General features: G+C 39.6%; 1 protein-coding gene across 4 annotated transcripts in view; it reads right to left on the bottom strand.

The window, feature by feature from the left end:
* LOC101471861 (H-2 class I histocompatibility antigen, Q10 alpha chain) overlaps window positions 1–17,629 on the bottom strand; it is a 113,269-nt gene that overhangs the window by 75,852 nt on the left and 19,788 nt on the right. For 3 of the 4 annotated variants that reach the window (XM_076879016.1, XM_076879017.1, XM_076879015.1), the window contains exons 4-8: window positions 16,721–17,005; window positions 15,630–15,752; window positions 14,245–14,283; window positions 13,555–13,609; window positions 11,073–12,482 (exon numbers count right to left, since the gene is read on the bottom strand). The exons of the other annotated variant lie outside the window; for it this stretch is intronic. In XM_076879016.1, coding sequence (XP_076735131.1) covers window positions 12,470–12,482; window positions 13,555–13,609; window positions 14,245–14,283; window positions 15,630–15,752; window positions 16,721–17,005 — 515 coding nt within the window. In that variant the 3' untranslated portion in view covers window positions 11,073–12,469. Of the gene's footprint in view, window positions 1–11,072; window positions 12,483–13,554; window positions 13,610–14,244; window positions 14,284–15,629; window positions 15,753–16,720; window positions 17,006–17,629 lie in introns of those variants that run through there. 4 annotated transcript variants of the gene reach the window in all.

The raw sequence follows: 17,629 nt of genomic DNA, 5'->3' as shown, positions 1-17,629 counted from the left end.
GTTGTAACTGTGCCACAAAACCTACCAATCACAGACTTGGATGCAAAAAATTCTGCCCAGGCAAATATCCCAGAATGGCTACGACTTCCGGGTAGGCTATGAGAGGGTGAAGACGCGTGTGTCAGTGGCTCCTGCACCTGACTTGTTGAAATTGCGATAATCATCAAAGTAACACATCTTTTTCTTAAAAAGCAATAGAGTGGTTGTGAAGAGTGCATTCTTTTTCGAAATGCCACCAAAAAAGACAAACCCGAAGCAAGTGGCGACTGAAACGACCGATCTTGGTGAGGCCTCGGCTGAAAATGACGGCGCTAAAGCTAGCACCCCCACTAGTTCTGCACATGAGAAGTAGACACAAGGCAATAAACAAGTGCTGTCTGCGATTGCTTCTTCGACGCCAAGATAACTCAAATGAAAGCGGACATTTGTGATACTCTGCGTGGGGGAATTACAACGCTGAGGGTTGAAAATGATGAGGCCATTTCAGCTTTGAGAACTGTGATGGAAAACCACAATGTCCAGCTGAAGGATTTATCAGAATCGGCTACAAGCACGTCAAACTCCGTGGTGAAATTAGAAGAAAAAGTTAAACAACTTTCCAGCAAAGTGGAACAACTGACTGAAAAATGCATTGATCTGGAAGGGCGTTCAAAGAAGAACAATAGAAGGATAGCCGGGGTACCTCAAGGCAGAGAGAATGGTCAGCGCGCCAGTGATTTTGTGGCAAAGCTGTTACGAGATCTATTGGACCTGGATGAAACTCCGCTGTTGGACCGAGCACGCAGAGCACTGCGAGCAACCCCAGAAGATGAAGCCCCGCCACGACACTTGATCGCGAGGATACATTACTACCACACCATGGAAGAAATACTACGAAAAGTTTCTATCAGAAAGAATTTGAAGCTTGGTGACATTCGCGTTCAGATTTTCCGCCATCTACCTCAGGCAGTGGTAAAACGACGTGCAGCGTTTACTCCAGTAAGGAACCTGCTTCGAGACCAACCTGGAGTTAAATATGGACTTCTATACCCTGCCAAACTCAGGGTGACATACAACGGTACGGAGTTGGTGTTTACGGATCCCAATGAAGCCCGCCGCTACGGACAAGAAAAATTTGAATCTTAAAAGGGTCGACATAAAGTAGACAAACTAGAGCTCAGCCTCTGGCCCAGTGACACATATTTACTTTGATGTAAAGAGACTACAACTTGTTATGGAGCTACGTTGGATAGAGGAAGTTTTGAGATAAAGTATTTTGGTAAGCTTAGTTTTTGTTACCGCATCCCTTCAGATTTTTGGTTTTTATTTTTATTTTCAGTTGGGACTGTATGGGCGGGGATGCACTGCTTACGAGTTTTTGTTTTGTTATGGTTATATATGGGGAGGGCGGTGGGGGGGTGAGGGTTGGGGCCCATATCTTGACTGCATAAGTATGGAGAGTACCAGAATTAAGCCGCCTTAATATATTCAAATGCAAGACAATGGAAATGGAAATGAAAAGAATGTGGATCTGACCTTTTGTACATGGAATGTTAAAGGTGTAAATGAGCCTGTTAAGAGAGGCAAAGTGTTATCACACTTGAAATCTCTTAAAGCGGATATTATCTTTTTACAAGAAACTCATCTGAAAAATGCTGCTCATAATAAACTTAGGTGTAGATGGATTAATCAGGTGTATTACTCAACATTTTCTGCTAAAACCAGAGGGGTAGCTATATTAATTAAGAAAGATACTCCATTCAGGCATACCTCCACTAGCTGATAAGAATGGTAGATATGTATTAGTGACCGGGGAGCTGCACGCCATTCAGATTATTCTACTGAACATTTATGGATCTAACCATGATGACCCAGAGTTATATAGAAAGGTTTTCAGCTTAATTCCGGATATACCTAATGGTAATTTAATAATTGGAGGTGATTTTAATTTAGTGTTAGACCCATACTTAGATAAATCCCTCTCCAAAAAAACCACATTGTGTAAAGGTAGCAACTTTATTAAAACATATATGAACAATATGAATATTTGTGATGTGTGGAGAATTTTAAATCCATCAGGTAGAGAGTATTCCTTCCACTCTTCTGCATATAACGTTTATTCAAGGATTGACTATTTTCTGGTAGATGGAAAAATGCTCCCCCTTGTTCATAACGTAACCTATCACAATATTATTATCTCTGATCATTGCCCTGTCACCTGCTCCTTTGCACTTAGCAACTTCACCAAAGCATATAGGAATTGGAGATTTGACCCACAACTACTGAGCGATTTAAAATTTCAACAGTATATAAACTCTCAGACCTCTTTATTTTTCGATATAAACGATAATGCCGAAATCTCACCTGATATATTATAGGAAACGTTTAAAGCCTATATCAGGGGGTGCATAATATCATATCAGGCCTCACGGAATAAAAATAATAAACTAGAACAGTTAAAATTAGAAAAAATGATCCACGATTTGGACGCCAATAATGCAAGGGCTCCCTCTTTAGATAAGTACAACACTATTTGTGTTATTAAAATATAAACTAAAATACTAACCAGCAACATTAATAGAGCGTTCACCTTTGTAAGACAGAAGTACTTTGAATTTGGGGACAAGCCACAAAACTTGTTAGCATACAGACCTATTTCTTTATTAAATTCGGATCAAAAAATCCGGGCTAAAATACTACAGGGAGTGCAGAATTATTAGGCAAATGAGTATTTTGTCCACATCATCCTCTTCATGCATGTTGTCTTACTCCAAGCTGTATAGGCTCAAAAGCCTACTACCAATTAGAGCTGGGCGATAGAACGATAACGATATGTATCGCGATATAACTTTCTCTTGATAGAAAAATTAAACTATTGCGATAGACCTCGCCGCTCTTGTCCTCTTAAAAAAAAAGAAAAAAAAAGAACAGCCAATCCAAATTAAGTAGCGCAGAGCCGAACCAATCACAGCCGCAGCGTCACGTCACGTGACTTGTTACGTACAGCACAAGTGCCAAGCCGCACATGTGTATTTGTTTGGGAAGCAGCCAGCCACCGTACCGCCCGGGTAATGGAGGAAATGAGTGTGCCGACTAGAAAAATCAACCGAGCGTGACCGAAGAGAAAACAGATGATGGTTCCAGTGCCGGAGAGATTGTCAAACGGAAGAGCCATAGAAGTTCCGTAGTGTGAAGGTATTTCGGCTATTTCAAGTCTGACAAAAAACAGAGTAGCTGCACTGTAAATTGTGCCGAAAGCAAGTCTGGAAATACAATAAACTGGTGCATGCGCTACGTCCACACGTACCCGGGTATTTTTGAAAACGCAGATTTTTCTATGCGTTTGCACCTTTCGTCCACACGTAAACGGCGTTTTTGGTCACTGAAAACGAAGATTTTCAAAAACTCCGGCCAGGGTGGATATTTTTGAAAACTCAGTTTTTGCATTTACGTGTGGACGAGAAAAACGGAGAAAATGCAGCGTCAAAGGTAGTCACACTGCGCCACGTTATTGTTTCGGTAAAATGAATTTCTACAATACTGTTACTGTTAATTCTACTCTCTGCAGTGTTTAAATGCTTACATATACACACAGTTACTGTCCCTCCACACATACGACTCGGTTCTGCTTCTATGCCCCAGCTTTGTTTACTTTTTCCCACGAGGCTTCTAGACTTCTGATTGGCCAACATTTCTGCATGGTTAGGAATCTAGCGCCACCTGCTGCTTTGGCATGTTCATAGCAGCGTTTTCCTTCATTTCTGCCTTTATGTGTGGACGGGATTATTTTTTAAAACGAAAACAGAAAATCTCCGTTTTCAAAAATACCCGTGTACGTGTGGACGTAGCCTCAGTCTCTGACTGGAAGCGCTAATTCGTCATTCGGCTTTTGTCAGACTAAATTAACTGTTAAAACTGTTTGAAAAGCTAAGCTATACAACAAGGAGAGATCGAGAATTTCCTTTTAGTGCTCAGTTTATTTGATATTGACAAATGTTAGTCAGTTTTGTCTGTTCTTCTGTAAAACAAACTAAGATTTATTTTTAGAATTAATATTTTGTTTCTAAGTGGAATTGACAATTTAGTCTGTTTCGTTTGTTCTATTTCGAAACTTAAACGCTTTAGCGGCTGCCTTTTGTGTAGTTTGCAATATTTGCCTTTATTTATCTGAAAAAGTCTCATGTTCCTTAAGTACATCTACCCTGTTGAACTTATTATGGGAAATAAATATTTAAATAAAAACAAGCTGCTGATTATTTCACATTTTACTTGTGAGCAACAGCACATTTAAATCTTACAAATATAGTTATTTGGCTTATATCGTGATAGATATCGTTATCGCCTGAAATGAAAAAAACATATCGTGATATGAAAAAATCTTATATCGCCCAGCTCTACTACCAATTAAGCATATTAGGTGATGTGCATCTCTGTAATGAGAAGGGGTGTGGTCTAATGACATCAACACCCTATATCAGGTGTGCATAATTATTAGGCAACGTCCTTTCCTTTGGCAAAATGGGTCAAAAGAAGGACTTGACAGGCTCAGAAAAGTCAAAAATAGTGAGATATCTTGCAGAGGGATGCAGCAGTCTCAAAATTGCAAAGCTTCTGAAGCGTGATCATCGAACAATCAAGCGTTTCATTCAAAATAGTCAACAGGGTCGCAAGAAGCGTGTGGAAAAACCAAGGCGCCAAATAACTGCCCATGAACTGAGAAAAGTCAAGTGTGCAGCTGCCAAGATGCCACTTGCCACCAGTTTGGCCATATTTCAGAGCTGCAACATCACTGGAGTGCCCAAAAGCACAAGGTGTGCAATACTCAGAGACATGGCCAAGGTAAGAAAGGCTGAAAGACGACCACCACTGAACAAGACACACAAGCTGAAACGTCAAGACTGGGCCAAGAAATATCTCAAGACTGGTTTTTCTAAGGTTTTATGGACTGATGAAATGAGAGTGAGTCTTGATGGGCCAGATGGATGGGCCCGTGGCTGGATTGGTAAAGGGCAGAGAGCTCCAGTCCCACTCAGACGCCAGCAAGGTGGAGGTGGAGTACTGGTTTGGGCTGGTATCATCAAAGATGAGCTTGTGGGGCCTTTTCGGGTTGAGGATGGAGTCAAGCTCAACTCCCAGTCCTACTGCCAGTTTCTGGAAGACACCTTCTTCAAGCAGTGGTACAGGAAGAAGTCTGCGTCCTACAAGAAAAACATGATTTTCATGCAGGACAATGCTCCATCACACGCGTCCAAGTACTCCACAGCGCGGCTGGCAAGAAAGGGTATAAAAGAAGAAAAACTAATGACATGGCCTCCTTGTTCACCTGATCTGAACCCCATTGAGAACCTGTGGTCCATCATCAAATGTGAGATTTACAAGGAGGGAAAACAGTACACCTCTCTGAACAGTGTCTGGGAGGCTGTGGTTGCTGCTGCACGCAATGTTGATGGTGAACAGATCAAAACACTGACAGAATCCATGGATGGCAGGCTTTTGAGTGTCCTTGCAAAGAAAGGTGGCTATATTGGTCGCTGATTTGTTTTTGTTTTGTTTTTGAATGTCAGAAATGTCTATTTGTGAATGTGGAGATGTTATATTGGTTTCACTGGTAAAAATAAATAATTGAAATGGGTATATATTTGTTTTTTGTTAAGTTGCCTAATAATTATGCACAGTAATAGTCACCTGCACACACAGATATCCCCCTAAAATAGCTAAAACTAAGAACAAACTAAAAACTACTTCCAAAAACATTCAGCATTTGTAGAATGTTTAGCTGATTTTAGAGTTTAGAAATGTGTTAAAATATAATGTAGAACTATTGTAGAGACACTGCCCTTAAAGTAATAAAGGCTGACTGTGTCGTGAACTTAGGAGTAGAGTGTAGGAGACCTCCCCCACTGAGTGGAAATTCCCCAGAGGATGTATAGGTGGGGGTCTCAACATTTGTAACTGTGGTCTGGAAGGGAGATGGGTTTTATGACCTCTAGGGAGTTACCTACACCCACAGTGTTTTAACTGTCACGCACACACATCCACACGCACACTCACTCATGTGCACTCACACATACACACAGGTATGTGTACACAGTCACACACGAGCACTCACATAGACACGTGGGAACGCACATGTAGGCATTCATGTGCTCGTGCACATAGACACAGACAGAGTTTGCAGCACACCGTGGGGGTTTTATGATGGGGACGCCTCTATAAAGCTGGCTGTAACTAACAAAGGGGTAAAGATTTTGGAGAGGGACATCGGCCTCGTCTTCCCTTCTAGAAGTGCATGCTTAAATGAGGATAAATGAAGAAGAGTAAAGATAAATGAAGATGAGTAAATGAAGATGAGTAAAAGATGAGTAAAGATGAATAAAGATTTTGTGAAAATGACTACTGCCATCTCTGGATGCTCGAGGAATAAAAGAACCGGGGTAAAACTGATTTCTCAACACTTTGATATTAATGAGTTTTTTGGGTTCATTGAGAACATGGTTGTTGTTCAATAATAAAATTATTCCTCAAAAATACAACTTGCCTAATAATTCTGCACTCCCTGTATAATTATAACCCAGTGATCCATACCACTTTGCGAATTTGGAAACAAATAATTAATCACTTTAAACTGAAATCATTATCGATGTGTATGCCTGTTACAGCTAACCACTCTTTCCTTCCATCATGTGCAGACGGAGCTTTCAATGTGTGGCAGGAACTGGGAATTCGTAAATTAAAAGACTTGTATTCAAATGATGCCTTCATGTCATTTCAACAATTAACAGATACATTTGGACTACAGTGCAGCCATTTTTTTTTTTAGATATCTTCAACTACAAAATTATATCTGCACACGTCTGCTGCAGTTTGAAAGCATGTCGTCCGACACCTTGGATAGATGCCTTAGTGATAGCCGGGGTCCGAACAGAGAATCTCATTATTCTATAACGCACTACAGGAGATGAGTGCACCTTCAACTCAACACAGGTTACATTACTCAAGGGAAAGACTTCACAAAATGTACCCAGACTGCTCTCCCCTCTGTGAAAAACGTATGACACATTATGGAAATGCACTTTGTCCGAGGCTTCAGGGTTTTTGGTGTGACATCTTCACCTGTCTGTCCAATATTCTTAAAACCAAGATTGATCCAAATCCACCAGCAATTATCTTTGGGATCTCCAAAGAAACACAAAGCTTACAACATGCTCAAAAAAGTCTTGTGTCATATGCACTGATCATTGCAAAGAAACTGATCCTGCAGCTTTGGAAAGGCAAAGAGGTTCCTGTGCTAAAGATGTGGCTCGCAGAGCTTACAAATACACTTCACCTTGAAAAAAATGAGATATACCATGAATGGCCATGTGAAAGATTTTGAATTAATTTGGTGTCCTTTACTTGCATATCTTGGGAAAATATAAATTTTTGGCAGTCAGGGGATCGGGGCCCATAGAGGGTGTTTGTTTGTTTGTTTGTTTTTCTTGTTTGTTTTGTCTTGTTTTGTTTAGAGAAAAAGGGGGCATAAGTTCTATTAATTTGTAACAACTGTGATACTTGCTTCTAATAATAGATATTTGAAATATCCCAGAATGCATGTCGTCCATAACCTAAACGAGGTAGTGGCGGAAGAAGAGAGAGGGTCGGAGTTTGAAATATTTCTCTCTCTGGATCACTAAATAAACTTTTAAGATATTTTCAGGCGAGAATGTTGCTGTATAAACTTAATCACATCACATATTTGCAAAAGTAACATTTTCGGAGATGCCTGTTACAACTGAGCGAGAGGGGCTGTCATTGTGTGTATATATGGATAATCGCAAAGACTGAAATACATTCTTGCATGCAGAAATGAATTTTGTTCGTTCAAAATAATTTCTCCTCAACATGCAACATTTGCTCCTGCATTTTTTTTACTTGCGCTCAGAATAGAGGCGCTAAAATAACGCCATAAAATATGGACCCCTTTACTTTCACTTTTAAGACGACTTATTAAAATTGCTTAGAAACTATAACTCACCACTGCTTGCCTTGAGTAATGTCCCCAAAAGGACAAGAACTGCGACGACGAACATTTGAAATCCTAAGCATATACTTTTTCTCGTTTTTAAACTCATTTTTTTTTCGCGTTCTTTGAATCGTGTATGCTCGCCATTTCTTTCGACACGATCGGTCTTCCGGAGCAACTGGTGTAGATTAACCGGTCAATGTCAAACCAGGAAATAATCACTGTGCAGGGCGAGCACTCCCTCTGCCGCCTCTGCGCTCCAGTATCAACACCCAACCCTACAACATAATCTAACAGATCTACACCTGAGTGCACAGATTCGGTTTGTGTAGGGCTTTTTTTCTGGGATTACACACAACCCTGGAAAAATAATTAATACATAATGGGCTTGGATTAACAACATTATAAATGAAATGTGCTCTATTTGGAAGCAGCCCGCCCCCTCCTCTTTCAACAGGTTGTGTGTGAGACTTCAGCACGGCAGCAAGCAGGCGCACTGAGGGCCCTTGTGCTCACTTTTTGCGTATATGTGCTTGATAGAATTTAGAAAACACATTGGTGCAAATTATAAATCATTTCATAATGTCTTTAGTTTTTGTGTTTGTTGTAGGGCTGTCAACGTTAATGCCGTCATCACCATTAACGTGATTAAAATTTTAATCGGCGCCCATGCAATCCCCAAAATGCGTTGGCATGACGTCGGGGCAGCGTGAGTACAAGCAACTTTTTTTTACCGATGCCATCCTGGGCAACCGCCCATGTCGCCCATTTCAAAAACCGCTACTGCCACTGTGAATGTCTTTAAAATGGATCTCTTTGCTCGTTTTGTTTTCACTTCCTGAGACCTGAACTCTTTCATGGCATTTTTAATTTCTCTTTGCTATTTGGGCTGATTGGGACTTGATGAATGTAAAAACAAAGAATTATCAGATTTTATTTTTTTAACCTGATTTTTGTTTCTAAGAAGAATCAGAGCCACAAATGAGGATATTTGTTAAAATGTTGATAGAACAGTAGCAGTATAATGTCCTCGTAAGAGGATACCAGGCCCTTGTAGAGCAAAATTGAGTATTTTGGTCTAAATAACCCAAAATGTGATGTCCACATATGTGGACGCCAGGTCCTAGGAGGTTAAATTTCCAGTTTATCAACCTAACATAACCCACCAAGGAGTCCTTACCTTTAAATATAACCTTCTTCCTTTACGATGGTTGTGTTCGTTGATGTTTGTTTAACTGTGTTAACCATCAGTAAAACCCCATGAATCATGGTTCTGTGTTGACCAGCTACAAAACTTACAAAATACAACTCATCCATAGTGTGACCTTTAGAATGGTTGGAGGGAATTGTGACAGAATGACAGACCCGACCACACAGCTCGCACTTTACAACACGTTTTATTTGGCTCCATCCATCTTCCCATCAACTCTGACCAGCTTCCCTGTCCCTGCTGAAGAGAAGCCCCCCCAGAGCATGATGCTGCCACCACCATGTTTGACAGTGGGGATGGTGTGTTCAGAGTGATGTGCAGTGTTAGTTTTCCACACATAGCGTTTTGCATTTTGGTCTCATCTGAGCAGAGCACCTTCGTCCACATGTTTGCTGTGTCCCCCACATGGCTTGTGGCAAACTGCAAATGGGACTTCTTATGGTTTTCTGTTAACAATGGCTTTCTTCTTGCCGCTCTTGCATAAAGGCCAACTTTGTGCAGTGCACCACTAATAGTTGTCCTATGGACAGATTCCCCCACCTGAGCTGTAGATCTCTGCAGCTTGTCCAGAGTCACCATGGGCCTCTTGGCTGCATTTCTGATCAGCGCTCTCCTTGTTCGGCCTGTGAGTTTAGGTGGACGGCCTTGTCTTGGTAGGTTTACAGTTGTGCCATACTCCTTCCATTTCTGAATGATGGCTTGAACAGTGCTCCGTGGGATATTCAAGGCTTGGGAAATCTTTTTGTAGCCTAAGCCTGCTTTAAATGTCTCAGTAACTTTATCCCTGACCTGTCTGGTGTGTTCTTTGGACTTCATGGTGTTGTTGCTCCCAATATTCTCTTAGACGACCTCTGAGGCCGTCACAGAGCAGCTGTATTTGTACTGACATTAGATTACACACAGGTGCACTCTGTTTAGTCATTAGCACTCATCAGGCAACGTCTATGTGCAACTGACTGCACTCAGACCAAAGGGGGCTGAATAATTACGTACACCCCACTTTGCAGTTATTTATTTGTAACAAATGTTTGGAATCATGTATGATTTTCGTTCCACTTCTCACGTGTGCACCACTTTGTGTTGGTCTTTCACCTGGAATTCCAATAAAATTGATTCATGTTTGTGGCTGTAATGTGACAAAATGTGGAAATGTTCAAGGGGGCCGAATACTTTTGCAAACCACTGTGTGAATGGGAGCTGAGCTACTTTGAACCTAGATTTGCCCCTGCAGTTTAACACACTTGAAGGAAGTGTTTTCAATGTCCTGTCACTACGTGCCTTTAAACATCAAACCAATCTAAAAATAAATGGGTGGGAACAATAACACATAAAGGACAATCCTATTAGTTTGTTCTCCATAACTGCAGTTTATCACATGTAAAGAGTTTAAAATTTATTTAAAGGTAAGGGCTGATCAGTGACATTCAATATACTGAAAATTTAATGCTTACATGTGATGTTTTATTAATCATCCATCAATCATCCACCCATCTTCTTTCAGCAGCCTAAGCAGAGAAGCCCAGACTTCCCTCTCCCCAGCTACCTGCTTATCTGGGGGAACACCAAGGCGTTCCCAAGCCAGCTGAGAGATATAATCTGTCCAGTGTGTCCTAGGGCTGCCCCAATTTTAAAAAGATGATTTATTAATCATCTTTTTAAAATCAGATATAAGATCTGTATGTGATGTAAAGTTACGTTTTTTCATATAGTGAAATGTCCCACATGACGAACTGAAAGTTCATCACCTTTTGGAGAGTCAGGTGATTAGAGGAAGTTGTAGCCCCTTTGCATTTCCAATTCCTTTTTTTTTTTTTTTTTTGTCCCGTTTGGATCTTTACCATCAGAATTGTTGTCTTGAGGCCAAGAAAGATGCCAAGCGGATTTATTTTACCAAGTGGATCATCATGGCCTTGCCATATTGGTCCATTTGATTGACCTTTATTATAATTATGAATTTATTTTATTTTCAGTTGCAAACGGGACAGACATGACTGTGTGATAGGACAGGGGGAAAGAATGAAAGAAAGAGAGGGAGAGAAAGAAAACCAAAGGGGAGAAGAGACGGTGAGAAGGGGGAGAAGAAAGAAAAAAAACAAACAAACAAAAAAAACAAAACTCCTGGGTCACCTGTATGGAGAAAAAAAAAACAGAGGAGACAGCAAACAACAAAGAGCAACATAATAAAAAAAACAGCACCATCACAATAAACTAGCTAGCAGTAGATATCAGTAGATACTAAATAATAAACGATATTGTGCAGCACGCAAGATAGACAGCGCACAGTGTGCTTTGAGGCAGCAGCCAAGAAAGCTGTAGTCCGCGTCTGTGAATACCCATGTGTGCATACCTGTGTGGATCAGCATGCTTGCATTCCAAAGGTTTCTCCATGTAATGATCTGCTAGGGAGTGTGGGGAGCCACAGCCCCGTCCTTTATGGTATCAAGCAGGTATGGAGGAGATGCATTTCCAATTCCAAAAGACTGCTTTTTGGGTTATTTATATTTAACTACATTACAGGTGCATTACGGAGACAAAAGGATTGTCTCTGTAATGCACCAAGCACATTTCAAAGATTGATGGAGAGAATGTTTGGTTCCCAGATTCACCAATCATTTTGTTGTATCTGGATGATGTAATTGTCTTTTCTGCCACAGTGGACGAGCGGTATAAAGCATATAGTTAGGGCTGGATCAGGTGACCCTGAATCCTCCCTTAGTTATGCTGCAATAGGTGTAGGCTGCTGGGGGATTCCCATGATGCACTGGGGGTTTCTTCTTCACTCACTATGTGTTTAGACACCCCACTGTATTTAATCACAATTAAATGTATTTGAAATCATTAATCTCCAGCCATTTATAAAAGCTACACCTTCATTAAACCAGTTTGAGATAGGAAGATAAAATGATGTATGCAGCCACAAAAAACAAAACAAAAAACCTTGATTCTCTACTGACATGTTTTTAGATTTATCAGGACTCCACTGAGGTTTTAAATACATTTTTAACTGAGGAAACCCACCTGACCTCAATTAAATTTATCAGAGGTTCAACTTAAAGGAGCAGTAACAATTTCTAAATGTATTTTATGGAGATCAACAGAATGAAATTTCAATGTTGATCCACCAGTCTTCCATTCTTTAAATGCAACAAAAGCAGAAATATCCAACTGATCCTCCCATAGTCTCAAAATCTGCTTCACATGAGTCTTCATGGATAAAATTTCTTGTCACTGGGCTGTGGCAGGAGATTGACAAGGAATCCAGCACATGGGGTTGTTTATCAGTGCCATTTACTGCAGGAACAAAAAAAGAAGTATTAATTTACATTTCATTTTGCACAGAGGAAGATCTGTTCTGGCTTGTTCTTGAATCCTCTTTGGCAAACCTACAATCTACCTTCATTAACTATGGTTCAGATTATAAAAACAATTCTCAGCAGGTTCTCTATTAGAGATATACTGATTGGATAACAAAATGCAAATTAATAAACTGCAAGCTTTTACATAAAAGGCAATATAAAAACAACTTGAACATATATTCAAACTGTTCAAACTTTAACTTCAAGTAATTTAATGTAATAATACTTTCAAACATTAATGATCTTATTCATTCTGATTTATTAGTACAATTATCTTTGCACTAATCTCATTTGAGCTCAATGTTAAAAGTCTATACTGTATACTACACTAATAAAGCCATGCTAAACTTAGACCTAAAAGTAAAGAAATTTGTGTTTGGCAAGTTTTTCTTGTGCACAACTCACAAACTCACGCACAAATCCATTTTCCTTACATGTGTCACCATTTAAGAGGAAATAAACAGGCTTTCCAATGGAGTCAAATTTATTGCCAAAAAGCATTGTTACAAAAAATAAATAATCAACCAAACACAAATTTCTTTACTTTTTCTGAAAGATATTTTATGTCTTCTACTCTAACATTTTTTAAAAAAAATATTGCTACGTTTTTTCCCATCATACTTTGTTCAAACTGACACTTTGCTATCAGTTTCCTCCATAGCATACCAGCAACCAGTGTAGTGCTGCTTTGACAAGAATCAAAAAACCCAGAAATAAACTTTAAATAAGCTAGTTTTTACAATATTTGATCCGACTCTTGATTAGCCAGGATCAGACTAACATCAGACTGGTACCCTTCTTGAGTTGTAAGTAACTTAACTCTTCAAAAAATTTGCACTGTGGTACAGTTTGTTTGAAATATATCCTGTACTTGTAGAGCAAGAACTCAGTCTTATGTATAAATCAAATCATTACAATAGTAAATTTACAGTAAAATAATGTAACATATTTATGCATCACTGCAAAGGACCAAGCTTGATCCAACACGTCTGCAGTTCGAAACTTACTGATGCTGTTCTTGACGGGCTTCGCCAGCGTTTTCCTCATCAGTTTCCCCTTCAGCTAAAACACAAATGTAAAAGACTAAAGTTAATTAATTATTCTATATCTATATGGCTACAGTTTCTGTAAAGATGTTCCACATACATTTTGCATTAAACAACATGTCAAGGATAAATTGCAGAATGACAAGGTTTGTGGTCAATCTAATGTGAAGGCCATTCTTCTCATTATTTACTGCAGTGTTTCCCAGTGGTTGTGGATTACCTATGGTGGTAATGGTGGCTATTAGGTAGTTAAAATTGCAACCCAGGTTATATTTGTATAAATTAAAGACTGAAAATTTCCCACTGTTACTGAACACCTCACATCCAAGGCATCTGTACACACCTGGAGAGAGGGATTAATGACTTTGCTAAATATAAGGGTGCTCCTCAATAATTTTTTATTTCCTATTTAGGAAGGTTAAAAAAGTAAAAAAGCTGTAGCTCCCACAATTATTGTATATCCTTACCCATAAGAAGGATCCAAGTACATTTTAGTGAAATAAAGAGAAAGCACTACAGCATTAAAGTCTGAATTAGTTTCACTTAAAGCTATCCCCTTGTCATTCACATCTACAAACACACACAAAGAACATACAAAAATTGTTGTGTTGCAACGGTTTTTGTATGAATATCCCTGCATAAGATACTTACCAGGGATGAGAGGTATATGCTCATAGACAGGTTTGGGACCTAAACACACAGAAAAATATTAAACCAAGCTGTTGTAACCTGTTATCAGACTATCCAATTTTTTTCTTTCTGCTAATTATCTACTAATTAATTCAGGCCACTAAAATCTGTCAGAGAAATTGTTTGTAAAGTGTTTCCCACTCAATTGATATGTAAAAGTTAAAAATATACAGCTTACCTTTGCAGATAAGTTTAATGATATTTTCAATGTTTCTAACATCTGTTTGTAATGTTTGATCAATAACTATTGTAAAATGGTTGCAAAGCAGTGCTACTATTAGTGTTTTCACAGAGTTAAATGAAATGGACTGTAAAAATCAACGATAAATAGTTTCTTCTCTTCCATAGATCTGGGTACCAGGATAACACTAACACTGGGTGAAATAAGTATTTGATCCCCTGCTGACACCCTAATTAGAGCACTTGGCTCTCGCTCTGCAGGCCTACTTGTTGTTCCTAGAGTATTTAAAAGTAGAATGGGAGGCAGAGCCTTCAGTTTTCAGGCCCCTCTTCTGTGGAACCAGCTTCCAGTTTGGATTCAGGAGACAGACACTATCTCTACTTTCAAGATTAGGCTTCAAACTTTCCTTTTTGCTAAAGCATATAGTTAGGGCTGGACCAGGTGACCCTGAATCCTCCCTTAGTTATGCTGCAATAGACGTAGGCTGCCGGGGGATTCCCATGATGCATTGAGTTTTTCCTTTCCAGTCACCTTTCTCACTCACTATGTGTTAACAGACCTCTCTGCATTGTGTTTTTCTCTGTATGTACAATAATACACACAGAGAAAAACACAGCAGTCAAAGAAGAAAGAAGAAAAAACTCCCTTTTAACAGGAAGAAACCTCCAGTGAGTGAGAAAGGTGACTGAAGAAGAAACATCCAATCCAAACTGGAAGCTGGTTCCACAGAAGAGGGGCCTGAAAACTGAAGGCTCTGCCTCCCATTCTACTTTTAAATACTCTAGGAACAACAAGTAGACCTGCAGAGCGAGAGCGAAGTGCTCTAATAGGGTGATATGGTACTACAAGGTCATTAAGATAAGATGGGGCCTGATTATTTAAGACCTTGTATGTGAGGAGCAGGATTTTGAATTCTGGATTTAACAGGAAGCCAAAACAGGAGAAATCTGCTCTCTCTTTCTAGTCCCTGTCAGGACTCTTGCTGCAGCATTTTGGATCAGCTGAAGGCTTTTCAGGGAGTTTTTAGGACTTCCTGATAATAATGAATTACAGTCGTCCAGCCTGGAAGTAATAAATGCATGAACTAGTTTTTCAGCGTCACTCTGAGACAGGATATTTCTAACTTTAGAGATGTTGCACAGAAAGATTAAGTAACCACACCTACCAATAATGCATGTTTTATAGACTTGCAGAGACAGTGCACAAATAACCAGGACTGCAACCAGGACTGTAGCCATAGCCCCAATGGCAGCTTGATTCCCATCAGAGTAATCCTGTTGATGGTTAACTTAAACACAGAAAACATTCACATTAGTTTGAGATTTAGTGTAAACATAATTTGATGACCGTCCTTAGTCAGTTTTGACACCACTTTATCATGTGACCCTTGAGTAACTTGACCCAGAAAAAAATGGCATAGGAGTGTACAAACAGGAAACAATAAGCAGCAATAATGACAAGTTAAATGGCCATTAATGATGCAAAGCTAGTTATTTATCTTTGTGGTGAGCAGCAATATTAATCAATATTAGACAGCAGCCTAAAAAAAATTACATGAAGATTTTTTTCTGGACCAATTTTTTAGATCTAGCCTGCTAATTATAATTTTCTTTTCTTTGACACATCACATTTGTTCAAATAACCTGAAAGAGTGCATGATGACATCTTACAGCACCAAAATGGCTACGACAGTAAGACTTTTATACTTCATGGCAATAAAAACACCATGTTGACTCATCTACATGAGTTAAAGCAGGTATTACAAAAACATGTGAGTAGGGTTTTATTTTTCCTTAAAATACCCCCAAAACAAAGCAAAATACATAGAGAGGAACCGTGTAAGTGCTCTACTTTGTTGCCTTGAAAACATGATTAACTCACTCTGAATTCAAATACAGATCTAGCCCTGTAAGACTCAACCCATCAAAAAATAGCCAGAAAATTCTGATTTTTTGGAACTGAGATGTTTATTAACCCTTCAAAACAAAATCCATTGTTTATAATCTATGTTTTGTATCACATTTGATACATTGGGCATTTCTGGCAACTTTTTGTTAACAACAATGTTAATTTTAGACAAAAAATTGTTTTGTCCATAACATTTTGAAATTATAGAACGTGTTTTACAGTTTTTCCTCTCAGAAACTCCTATATCAAATATGATACAAATGGCATTAAAGGGTTAAAGAAGAAAATGGACTGTGATCAGAAGACTAATGATACAGGCACCAAATCATAACAGCAAAACTTTCTTACCCCAAATCACTAAAACATGCAAATTCGTTGCCTCATAAATGAGTTCACAGCTGAACTGTGACAGGTCAGACTTTAAAATCTCCACAGACTCTCTCCTCTGGAAGCTCTCATCGTTATTTGGAAGAACTCCTGAGCTCTTCAGGCCGTCGTCTGCAGTCAGAACACGTGTGTTCCTTCTGATCCTCATGACGATGTCTTTGGGGTAGAAGCCTGTGGCGAGGCAGGTCAGGATGAGGTTTGTCTCCACTTTGGCCTTCTTTGCAAACACAAACACCTCAGGTGGAGCTGGAAGCAGGAAATGGAAAGTGACGTGTGCATGATGACTTAACACACATAACTGAACCATCCCTGAATATGTATTCATAACAAAAAACTAGTCACCACACAGAGTTTTATATTTTTATAATTGATAATACAATTTTCCTATTTAATTGAGGTTTGAGATCATAGGAAACTACAAGTACCTCAGGCTGTGGCAAGACAACAAACTGGAGTTCTCTTGCATGAATGTATAAGAGGGGCCAGAGCAGGCTGTACTTTCTGAGAAGGCTGTGCTCCTTAACATATAAAGGAAACTGCTGTTGCTGTTCTACCAGTCTGTGGCCACCAGCTGATCTTTTATGTGGTGATGTACTTTTGGGGGGGGGGGGGGGGGGGGGACGACTCCCTGGTGACAAGGGCAGAGAAGAGGACAAACTGCTGAACATCATGGACGATGTCAGCCACCCACTGCTCTGTTATCAATGCACAGAGAAGCCTGATGCTCCTCTCCAGGAGTACAACCAGCAGGACTAAAACCTCCTTTGTACTCCGAGCCATCTAACATACAACTCAGCACTTGGGGTGGGGTGGGGTGGGGGGGGGGGGGGGGGTAGGGTAAGTAACATGACGGGAGAGGTGGGCAATAAA

Source organism: Maylandia zebra, linkage group LG22, assembly GCF_041146795.1.
Source record: "Maylandia zebra isolate NMK-2024a linkage group LG22, Mzebra_GT3a, whole genome shotgun sequence".
Taxonomy (NCBI): Eukaryota; Metazoa; Chordata; class Actinopteri; order Cichliformes; family Cichlidae; genus Maylandia; species Maylandia zebra.
The sequence above is the reverse complement of the archived record's forward strand: the minus strand, read 5'-3'. Positions and strand labels throughout refer to the sequence as shown.